General features: G+C 39.7%; 1 protein-coding gene across 3 annotated transcripts in view; it reads right to left on the bottom strand.

Moving 5' to 3' along the window:
- The window catches only part of DLGAP2 (DLG associated protein 2), a 484,489-nt gene that overhangs the window by 62,619 nt on the left and 409,415 nt on the right, over nucleotides 1-12,455 (bottom strand). For all 3 annotated transcript variants that reach the window (XM_069805918.1, XM_069805916.1, XM_069805917.1), the window contains one exon: nucleotides 11,761-11,972. In XM_069805918.1, coding sequence (XP_069662019.1) covers nucleotides 11,761-11,972 — 212 coding nt within the window. The remainder of the gene's footprint in view (nucleotides 1-11,760; nucleotides 11,973-12,455) is intronic.

Below are 12,455 nucleotides of genomic sequence, written 5' to 3'. Positions count from 1 at the left end.
ATATTCTAACAGCAAAAAATAGATAAAGAATAAGGGAAGAGGCAGCAGTCCAAAAAAGAGTCCCTGCTTAGCAGTTTCTAAGAATCTTGCATCACTGCCTCCTTTTTCTTGCATTCTTCTAGTCTGCAAAAACTCAGGTCTCTGTATCCAAACCTTATACTCCCTGCTGCTCCTATCTGAAAGCTGCCCCTACCTCCAGCCCCAGAACCTGCATTTACCAAATGGCCCAAATACAGCTCTCCTTCATTCTTGACCAACCCAGATCCTAATCCCTTACTGCTCCCTAAAATCCTCTTAATTCCCAGCTCACAGTTGTCCTGCTCAAGATCTTCCTAAACACCATCACAGAAGCCAGCACTGGGCCACTTATCCTACTTCTGTCCCCCGCAGGTTTCCCAAGGACTCAACACCTCTGTCTCTCAGCAGAGTCCAGCTCACCCCTGCTACAGCCATCTAATCGTACTCCCTCACTGGGGACACTGGCTGCCACAAAAGCACAAACTCTTCTCCTTCTTGTACAAACTAACAGTTCTTGACCACATCTCACCAAGAATGAAATTTAAGAGCAGAATGGGGGAAAATAACTGCTGAAAAATAGCTGTTACTTTAGCCTTATAAGCAACAAGATGCACCAAAAAAAAAAACCAAAACCAAACAAAAAAGTATAGTTTTTTTTTACTCTTTTGAGTCCAGAAAACAAATACCCTTCTGTGTTTTGCCATGTCTTGTAGCCATCCTTAACACGACTCAGTACAGTAAAAATGTAGGAAGAAGTTTAAATTTACTTATATTGTAATCAAAAAGCATTAGATAACATTTGTCAAGAGATTTCAGGAGAGGGAAGAGCACATCTACATCTCCTTATCTTTTCCCCGCTTACGCCTTTGTAACAGAAGACTTGTAAAACTAGAGAGCTATTTAGAAGAATGAAAGGAACAATCATGTAAGCTAATCCGATAGCTGCAATCAAGCATTAACTAATCATAAGGGAAGGACTCTTATTTCCTCATCTTTAGCTATCTATTATTTAGCCATCTATTTCCTCCTCTACTCACTGTGTATTTGTAAAAGGAGTAAGATGCTTACTTTACTTTATAGACAGTAAATAGTTAACATTGTTTTTTTTTTTCCTGCATTCCATTGTTTTCTATAACTTTTGGAAAGTTTATATGACCACAGATAGTGTCTGAAGCAGCCCAACGACTTCAGCATACAGTGCTGGGGGATTTGAGGCATTCCCGCTGCGGTCTGTGCCACAGCACCTTGCACCACTCGTTTGAAGTCTATCGCTTTGTGCAGCACTCAGCCCATGCTTTGTCATCACTGAGTTCAGATGCTGATGAACACCCAGGATGGCTTGCGGTGTGTTTCCTGAAGTCTCTTGTTGCTGTATGACAAGTATTACTGTAAGCTAGAATTACAACACGCAGTGTTGTACTGTGACTTATGCAATCATCGCATCATCTGCAGAAGAAAAAGCTTTTTGTCCTTTGGTGAAAAGGTATGTATGATAGTAAAACAACATGGCTTCACTTTTAGGACACCTTGAAATGCCAGATTTAGAAGCTGACATGGTTTTACAGTTTATAGCTAAGCCAGGGTCAAAACAAAATGAAGAAATCCCCTAACTTCTCCCTACAAATTCAGATTCCTGAGCAGCAGTACTTGAAAGTCAAGACGACCTTAGTGGGAACATGGGGTGTACAAGTCCTGAGAAAGGGAATTCTGTCACACTGCCTTTTTTTTTTTTACTGTCTGTATTTTATTTTCTAATAAGTGATTGAGATCATGTAGTTTGTTATAAACCTAATAGCATTGCTTAAAAAAGTATGAACATGATGCCAACATTGCAGCAAATGTTGTACACTTGCCAAGGTCATTCCTTGATCTACTCACATTCAAAATAGTGATCACTCCCCAGAGTACCTGTTCTCTGTCAAATATTCAGCCAGCACTGCACCCTGGGTCAAGAAGGTACCAAAAGTGAATTAAAATCTTCCTGGGCCTCTAAAAGTTGCAGCAAGAAAGTCACCTTCTGACTCTGAATGGGTCTATCAGGTTTATTAAGGGAGCATCAGATATAAAGAAAGTCCATTTTCCATCAAATTAATTTTTAGAATTGTAATATTCTAAAATCATACCTTTTTATTTTCATGATCATGCCTGCATTTGTCCAAAAATCTGAGAATGAATGGGAACATTAAAGAAAGTACAATCACTTCTGTTTAAATCAGTATATGCAATTCAGAAGTATCATTCTGGGACAAAAAGATAAAATTTGTAAAAGGATTCATCTTGGGCACCGAAAAGGGAGGTGCATTAGGATTAGCAAGGTAGCATAAGTTATCAAAATCTATTTTATTGAGAGATTTGCATTTCAATGGATATTCATTTCTCTATCTGGATCTATCTTAACTATGTCTCTGTAGGTACATGAAATAACTCATCGACCAGAATCTAATGATTAACCTCAGCTAGCAGTGCCATTGTATAGCAGCTGCGAGTCATACTGTGTCTCTCTGGATCCCTGCTGAAGTCAATAGAGCTCTGCAAAGGGGCACAGATGTGCCTGCATGCAGCCCATTGGAGAACTCAGAGTATAGACATTAAGTCTGATTCTCCCTTCGGAATAGCACAGTTAGTCTGGTTCTTCAGAAAAACCTGAAAGTACATATAAATCTGGTGAATTTATCTGTAGAGAAGAATTTCTTTTCTAGTCTTTGCCATACTGGAGCTTCTCTTTGATCAGTGATAGATATGAGAATTTGGGCCAAATTAAATTTTTAAGATGCCTATATTTTTCATCATTGACCCATAGCCTTTTTTTAAAAAGGTGCCTGAAAGATATTGAACATTTGCTTTATTACAGGAATATGTTAGGAAAGAGGTGGAGACTGGTGCTCCCGTCCTTATGAAATTCCTACTAATCACTGGTAGGAAAGAACCTTTCTCATCAGTAAGTCTTTAGGGATTTTGTACAACATGAACCAGAAGAGAATGAGAGGAAATCATCCGGAATAGTTAAACAGTCTGGTGGTTTGATCACTCCTTGCAAAGATAGAGACGATGTAGGCTCAATCAAGCCTGTACTCCAAATCACGCAGAATGTGCATATATTAAAAGAAGTCTGATGTGCGAAGTCTAAACTCAGAGTTCTTGTTTGTAAGAGGTGACAGATGTGCACATACAGCTAATCCTAAAAGTCCTGTTCCAATATCCTATTTTGAGCTTGCCCTGGAGAGTAGGCAGAGAACTGGTCAGCAACAACAAAACTCAGGCAGATGTTACGGCAAAAAGTTAGAGGCATTTAAAGCATCATGTAGCAGTTCAGTAAATGGTTCTGAGGACCTAAGCAGAACTCAGATGTTGGATGTATGTTCCTAAATCCCTTTATGGAATATTGACCATTTTCTTCAGGAAGCTATCTCACTTTTTTTTTTCTTTTATTTGCTTTTGGTATATATACATGTACACATGCAAAAAATCATAATTAGGCAGAACAAATGTAGACTACAGACCATACAGTCCATTAAAGCCAATAGGTCTGAAGCACATAAGTCACCTTCTCATGCTGAAGTTGAAGATATTAATGAGACTATGTAATTTCTGGGGAAAAAATAGAGTCAAATTTGGAAAAGTGAAAATATATACAGGATTCCTGCTTTTTAACCAAAAGCATCTTAATTTTCAAAAACTTGCTTGAAGAAGAGAAGTGTTTCTACACACATAATTTATAGTCTCATTTAGTTTTTATTAAAGACTAAAGAAATGAGAAAAGTAGCTCTTGCTCCTTTTCAAATGAAAAGTAAAACTAACATATTTGTTGAAAGCAGGAAGGAATAAGCACCAGAAACATATTTTCTCTTGGATCTCAGTATCTGTGCTTGTGACACTGGCCTGAATCTTACCGCATTTTCACTGTGATCCATCACATAATTGCATCTTTCTGACAAAAGCCTGTTTTATTCCTGAGAAGACTCTGCACTTTGTTCAGAGCCTTAGGATCCCCCTTCCATCCCTAATCGAGGGTAATACATTGCAGCCCTACAACATAAAGCTGGTATTTGCTACAATGAGGCAGGAGATCTGGGCTCAATTACTCCCTGGGTTTCACACTATGCTACTTCTAAGGGAACAAGGTGCCTAACAGTGCTTCAGAGCATTTCCTATTATTCTGCAAAGGAAGAAAGGATGGGGACCGTCTTCTGACCCCGTAAAAGATACTTCCTAGGTAGCCAGATGACTAGCTGCCCTTCATCAGCATTCCCTCTTAACCCTGTGGACTAATCTAACCCAGATCTTATTGACTGCAGCAGCGAACACTATCACTGTGCCAGTGGCCCACTGATTGCATTATTAGTTGATAAGGCTTTGTAATTAGCCCTCAAACTCTCCTCAGTAAATCTCCAATTTCACCCCTCAGAGACTCTGAGTAGATGCTACTACACTATAGGGCCTCAGAAAGCTGCTAATGAAGTGTGTAATGAGGCTTTTTAGAGTCAGAAGATTGAGGAAAAAACAAAGATAAATAAAAAGCATATAAAAGATGAGAGTTACTTTTCCAGTCATTTTTCCCATCTCTTCTATTGAAAATATTTCTCAGGAACGGCTTCAAAACCATTGCTAATTTAAACATGCAGAAGAGTTAATGGTGAATTGAAGTTTACCCTTCAAAATTAATGAAGGCTTGCATCACTGGTGTGCAGCAATGGAGAGCATTGAAATAGGACATTAATTTCTCTAGCAAGGAAGCTGTGCTTAAACTCTCAATCTATGACGTTTTGGCAGCACACCCACTCCTCCACACGTGCACACTTACCTACAGCCTGCAATATCAAGACTTCTTCCTGTGTACTTACCAAAGTGGTATTTCTCTAGGAGAAATACCCACAAATTTGTCCATCACTAAATGATATGGCGTTGGCACCGTCATGGGCAAAAATGGATAAAAAGAGAGAGGTTTGGTCTCATGCAGTGCTTCCAAACTTCTCATTTGGTTTTCACTCTCATGTTGTAAGTGTATGTGCTGGTTTTGGCTGGGATAGAGTTCATTTTCTTCATAACAGCCGGTATGGGGCTGTGTTTTGGATTTGTGCTGGAAACAGTGTTGATGACACAGGGATGTTTTCGTTACTGCTGAGCAGTGCTCACACAGAGCCAAGGCCTTCTCTGCTCCTCACCCCACCCCACCAGCGAGGAGGCTGGGGGGGCACAAGGAGCTGGGAAGGACACAGCTGGGACAGCTGACCCCGACTGACCCAAGGGATATTCCAGACCATAGGATGTCATGCTCAGCATATAAAGCTGGGGGAAGAAGGAGGAAGGGGGGGACATTCGGAGTGATGGCGTTTGTCTTCCCAAGTAACGGTTACGTGTGGTGGGGCCCTGCTTTCCTGGAGATGGCTGAACACCTGCCCACCCATGGGAAGCGGTGAATGGATTCCTGGTTTTGCTTTCCTTGCGTGTGTGGCTTTTGCTTTACCTATTAAGCCGCCTTTGTCTCAACCCAGGAGTTTTCTCACTTTTACTCTTCCAATTTTCTCCCCCATCCCATTGGTGAGGGGGAAGTGAGTGAGCGGCTGCGTGGGGCTGAGCTGCTGGCTGGGGTTAAACCATGACAGTATGCTATGGTTAGCACAAATGGTAAGAATTTTTTTTTAATGGAGATTTCCCACATATATTAGAGGAGCCTGTGCTGTTCCATGATTCCTGCTGAGCCAAGGACTCTGGCCATTAAGTGCTGTCAGATCTTCTTGTTGCAGTTTAACCCCCTTACTGTGTGCTTTGGCTAAGTTTTTGTTGCCATAATAGAGTCTGCAGACCAGAACATGTGGACATGCCTTAGGTCATAGTGCAGATATTCTTTAAGTCAGTGTAAGTTAGTATGGCCACAGAAAAATGCAATCTCTCACTCTGAAAAGGGGAAGAGCAGGGAAAGGTGATTGTTAACTCAGATCACTGCTTTGATCTGGTTTACCATAAGCCCAGAAAACATGTCAACCATTTCAGGTCTTTCTTAGGCATATTATCTTAAAATACTGAATGAAGTGGGGTTTGCCTTGAGATATCAGACTGTGAAGAAGAGTGGCTGAAATATGGACATGTATGGTGCTCTTCAAGTGTGCTATGGGCTTTAATAACATCCGATGCAATGGTGTTAAACATCTGAGGGAGGCATGGCTGCTTTCTCTGTGACCATGACTCAGAGTTTGAGACACTGACTTCCATACAGGGGCCAAAACCTGGCAGAGGGTTACATGGAGAATATAGCCAAGACAAATCAAAGTACCACTGGTACTGTACTGTGGTAGTCCACCAAATAATTTGTGCTATGGCAGATTTCCTTCCTCATTGAAACACTACACTTTTGAACTACCTATCTGTTCCCATCTGCTACCTGTCTGCTCACCCATCAGCCTAAGGTATCTGGACTACCAGCGGCCACAGTAAAGTCTGCCATTAGAGGTTCACAAAACAAAAGTACACATTGCTGTCACTGATTTTATTTTATATTGTACCTTAACCTATTTCATCTTCATGTTTGCAGCATCTAGTTTCCCATGAGTCACTTCAGAGCATAATGGAAAACTTCAGCACAGCACGACTATTCATTTGCGTGAGTGATACCAGGATGATCTTCAAATACAGTGTGTTAACTTTGGGCTGAATGCTGCTGATATCCCTTTTGACTAAATGGTTAGACAGCTTTCAGAGTCTTTCACAACACTTCAAAAAGGAGATACTGAAAATGGAACTTGCCATCTCTACAGTGCTATCCTGTTCATTTACATGATCAGTATATTAAGTACTCTTTTCCTGAAAGAGATTTTCCTGAGAGAAAAAGATTCCTGAGAATCATCAAACAACTGGAATATTATCTTCAGTCATAGAATTGTTTTTCCATCACATAGTCCCAAATTCTTGTTTTCTTTTCAGCTTTCCTTTCTGGATCCCAGTGTCTCTGATGCTTCCATCTCTCAGCTTTGCTTGTTTTTGTCACAAATACAGAGAAAAGATATTTACTAGGTTGGAAGGATACCCTTACAAATCATGTGGGTCATTCTGTCTTCCAGGATTGCATAAAACTTATTTAGGACAGACATTCTCTTTGTTTCAGCTACAAGTTCCATAAAATGTTCAGCTGTTTTGACCTTTACTGTAACTGAAAATTCCTAACAGCATGCTACCTACCTTCTACAAGTTACCTTCCGCAAACTACCTTCCAGCACAGTTTAACCCCATCCCCAGTAGCATCACAGCATGGCAGAAAACAATGGACTGAATTGAAAAGGCTTGCATTTCACCTCCCCAGACCCTATATTTGTTCATAGGATACAAAAACTGACATCCAAATTATTTGGTATGTCTAATCATAATGTAAAATTAAAAAATAATTTTAAAAAGTTTAACGTTTTTTTTTTCTCCTAGGACTACTGGGAGTCAAGATAATTTCCACAATAAATGGGATTGCTGGCACTGCTCCAAGGAAGCAAGAAGTTGGAAAGGAAGCAGATTCAAATACGTATCCTGTCTCCACCACAGCAAGCCTTATTGCATTATATTTCACTCAAATGCAATTTCATAATAATAATAAATTACACTGGCCTTCGACTTGATGTTATAGGACTAAGTAGTGCAACATACTATTCAGTTGTTTGAAACAGAAATGAAGAGCTGAAATGCATTTATCTTCAGTGAGTAATCTAGACATTTAATTTTTGAAAAATCCAGCAAAATTTGAGTCACTTAGGCTATGGCTATACTCAGAAATAAGCTAGGTCCATTACCTGACCCTTCAGCCAACTGACCTGTATGGTTAAACTTTCTTATCCTATAGAGAGGGTGGCTGCATGCGCCAGGGTTAGTCCCTGAAGCATGCCTGGGCACTGTCTAGAAGAGAGCTGGGTGGCCTAGCCTGAAAGCGGGCTGGTGGTCATGCTGGCTGTGCTAGCAGTTTGACAGAGGTGGTGATCAGATGGCAGTGGTTGCATATATGCCCTGCTTCTGCCACCTGCATAAACCAGCAGGTTTTTTTTCTTTTTTATTCCCACTTGGAATAAAATATACTCCTTTCCAACAGTAACTGAAAGGAAATTATTTCAGAATTTTTATGTTTCTGTTAAATCAGTTACATATACCTATTTGTATGTTGTTAAATAAAAACATTTATTCAGATACAAATATGCATTTTTATTGTTTATGAATTTTTAATGTTCAATTTGCTGAATCTTTGAGCAACACAAAACAACAAAATAGGGGCTTACTTTTGTCAAAGTAGAAACAGAATTTAAATGGGAAAAAACTCCTTGCAAAGATGCCTGATAAAACTCAGAGGAGAAACATGCACACATGTCAAAGGTCTGTTGAAGGTTAAGTGAAGGCTTTTCTAATTTTCATTTTATCCCATTCAGGATAGTGATAGAAAACTAGGCTTATTCTTATGAAACCCACCTACATAAGTTTTGCAGCCAATGCATGTTTATATACCGCCAAAACTATCAATAGTCAGTTTTTATTACAGGTTTACTGGTGCTCTGTCAGACCCCAGTTCTGAGCTATCCTGTCACCCAAGCAGAGGACTAAGGGAGTATAAGACCCATTTTATTCCTGTGCATTAGCTGCCTCCATCCTAGTAAACAAGCTAAAAAGCCAGCTAATGGAGCTGACATCTTGAATTACATAATTTCTCTTAATACATGCCAGAAATGCTCTTCAGCCCTGCTACACCTGCAGGAATGCTGTTCAAAACCTTGGCTTCTGGCTCAGCAGCATGATCAGCAGTACAAAGGGTACTCGGCATGCCATGGGGATCACTGAGCTGTGCCGGAGGAGGAAGGAAGGCTCCATAACCATCATCCATTGCCATATCCATCACAGAAATCTGCCAGACATAAAAGGTAACCACAGTGACACGGAGACAGGGACATACTGGGAGGAGATGCCTTGTGGTGAAACCCCAGGTTTAGGATCAGCACTTTGTATTCCTGTGAGACGAGAAATTCTCTGTCTGCTTTAGGACTGCTGAAATTTGCAGATTTTTGTAAGACAGACATACAAGAACCAGAATAGTTGTCACATTTCTGCCTGAGGTTCACTGGAAAAAAATGTGTATGTTAGGCTGGCAGATTCAAGGTGCTGCCCCTCAGTTTAAGGCAAAACTGAGGATTTAAAAGATATCTGTCAGCAGCAGCCTGGCTGCTCAATTATTCTTAGTGCAGTGTTTGCGACAAATTCTCGACAGAGCCCCTAATAATATTTCACAGTATTACAAAAAGCTTCCTCCTTTTCTGACTGCAGTTAGTGGTAACTATGCCATTAAATCCTTTGGGACCATGAACAGGCACAGCTGTCAACCGCAGCATACTGCATCAGCATCCAGACTCGTGTTTTAATCAATTATATTTTGAGCAGTGCATTTGCAATACATAGAAAACTGACAGAAGACACAACATTTGGTACTGACCTACTAATAAACACCTGCCTTCAGGATTCAACAGATCAGAAAGACTTTTTTTCTTGAAACACATTCTTTGTTTGAATACGTGTGTCTAGATGCTGTCTGGATCTGTTTATAAGCTGTAGGGGTCTAGGGCAGGCACTGAGACCTGCCACTTGCTGGAAAATCTGTACTGTTATCTACATTCACTTGTGGGAGACCCAACTGTAGCCGAAAACGAAGAACAGAATAGAATACATTTTATTTGGTCTAAGTACTTGGAAAGTTAGAACTGTCTCTGAGAGAAGGTTTTTGTTTGCGTTACTAGAATGGATATGGCATACCCTCCAAAACAGGATGGCTGCATCCAAACTGCCTCCTGGGAATGATCCCTGGCCTACACCAATGCCCCGAACATGGCCAGGCAGTGGCTGGGACAGCGCTAATAGACCCAGGCAACAAGTTTGCCAGGGACCACTCCAAAACCTTCTCAGTGTACATGGTCAGGTTTCCGTACTCAGGTCTGTGTTCTGGAAATGTTTGATTTACCAGCAGGAAGACAGCCAGTTGATGTGGGGAAGTCTAAGAAAGTCAACTATCTCCTCTTTCCCTGTTGCGTTCAGAAGGGTCACTCTTAACAAGCCACAGACATTAGTTCACCCTTCCTTAGCACATCTTATCCCACGAGGATTATCACCCTTTTCAGGACCCACAGCTTTCAGAGCCATTTACTAAAAAATCCAGGACTGAAGAATTTACAACATATGTCTCCACCATGGCTGAGAAATTATGGGCTCCTCAGCCTGAAAGACCTCTACTCCCCCTGATAAGTACTCACAAGCTCAAAATTAACCACCTTCTTTGTTTCTCAGGGACTTTCATAAATTTGGACTGAATCAGTCAATGTAGCCAGCATGCCTCAAGCCCAAACTTCAGCCCAGATACAATGACTGAGGACATCAAAAATTCAAATGTTGCTTTCAACCACTGTCATTAAGAGCTCATCTCTTCATCTTTGGAAATCAGCTAGGTACAGGGCTGCCAGCAAATTTCATCATTGGACCTAATATTCTAGCAAATCCTTCAGATTCACATTCAGAATTTGGCTCAGTTGCCTAAACATAGGTCTCTGGCACCCTTTGAGATGCCAGGTATCCTGCCTGGATTTTAGTTGCCAGTCAAGAGCGGAGACCTGTCAGTCTTTTTTCATGGTATCTCAGAAATCTTACAGCAGCTTATGGTACGGACACCTTTGTGCATCTGAATTGAGCCTACAGAGATGTGTGAGAAAGCTATCTGAAACAACAGAGTTCTAAACTGTTCTCTTCAGTAATAGTGAAAGTCGATGGTTTTCTTCCAGATTGCAAGCTAACTAATTCAATTTAATTAAGCCAAAAGGATTTTTTGCCTAAGCTTTTTGTTTTGTTTTATTTTATTTTATGAAAAGGTGAGTCACTGTGGTATACTATGCATGGTATTACCTACAGAACAATAAACAACCTTTGATCAAAGGTTTCACTCTTAATTTCTTCATTTTATATATTTCTCCCAGGCAAAAAGATCAATTTTCTGAGCCATGAAAAACACCCAGTCACATTAATAGAAGCTGCAGATTTGAAATCAGGCTAACACTTTGAAACTGTCTTCAGAAGTATACTTACAATTTAGTTATAAAACAATATATTGAAAGAATAAAAAGGAGAGAAATATAAAGATCTATTGGAAAACATATATAACTGCATGTTTTCCTATAGTTTTAAAATTTGCTTTAGTTATTTAATAGGCCATATTGTAGGTAGTATGAATGAAAAAAAACCCAAACAAAACCCTCCACAATATGTTTACATAAGTATGATTCAGTTTAGCTGATACATAAAGCATTGTACTGATAAAAAAGGTGGAAGATGCCAAACATATGATACAATTATATATTTGTTATTATGCCTAGTATAGAATAGAGTGTGTTTTCTATTTCAGAGAAAACAATGAAATAACAAAGACTTATAACAAAACAATCCTTCTAGAAAAGAAATAGTCAGAATTTTAAACTTTTGATAAATATATGGATATATTTGCTTCAGTAAATGTTACAAACTCTTTTGAAGTAGCAGGTTTTTTTACATGATGGAGGAGGATGGCAGTTTTTCATCCAGTAATCATAAGAAACTGTAGCTAATTTAAAACAAAGACACAAAAGTTAGCTTTTTAACTACAGTATCATATTTTCTCATGGATACTGGCCACTACCAGTAAGACACAAAGAAAAATTACCCAGGTCATGGCAACTTTCAGAAAGGTGTATAACAAGGTATAGTGAAACTTACTTTTGATGATCTCCCAGTGGTCTTTGTCCAATGGATTTTAATAATGACTCTGGTCGAACCGTTAATTTTGGTGATGTCTTGGGGCTAGTATCAGAGTCTCCACTTTCTTCATCTCCCATGGCCTTAATATAGCTCCCACTTCTCATTCTTCTGCAGGGGATCTCTTCGTCTTTCCCACCAGCTGGGTATCCTCCCCATTCATCCTGAGGTACCTAATGAAGACCATAAAACACACACGCGAAATGTGTATAATTCTTTTCAGCTATTTAAATACTTCCTTCAATTTTTCATTTTACAAAGACAAGTCATGATTTTTTTATTCTTCAGAAACAGACCGCTTAGAAAGAAATATCAAAGGTCCCCAAATGATTTTAATTCCAACTTCAAGATTGGAAATTTTCAGTTTATAAATGTTGGAACCTAAGGAACAATCAAGTCACGGTTTGTGAGCTGAGCTGCAGTATCTATCTGTAGACATGCTCTAAATTGCAGGAAGTAGCTTAGCTTAACCTCTTAAAAGTTTACACACAGATTTTCAGCTGATAAACAGTAAGTTGATCAGATGTCTCAGACCTAAAACTCACTGAAAGCTGAGCACTTCAGAGTTTTTTACCAACTCTCCTTATATGGAGCTTTGGCTGCTTTTCAGGAAGGTGAATGAAGTATTTAAGTTAAACTAAGCTATGATTTTTGCA

The sequence above is a fragment of the Haliaeetus albicilla genome, chromosome 18 (genome assembly GCF_947461875.1).
Source record: "Haliaeetus albicilla chromosome 18, bHalAlb1.1, whole genome shotgun sequence".
NCBI classification, from domain to species: Eukaryota; Metazoa; Chordata; class Aves; order Accipitriformes; family Accipitridae; genus Haliaeetus; species Haliaeetus albicilla.
Note: the sequence above shows the minus strand (reverse complement) of the source record. Positions and strands in the feature narration are given on the sequence as shown.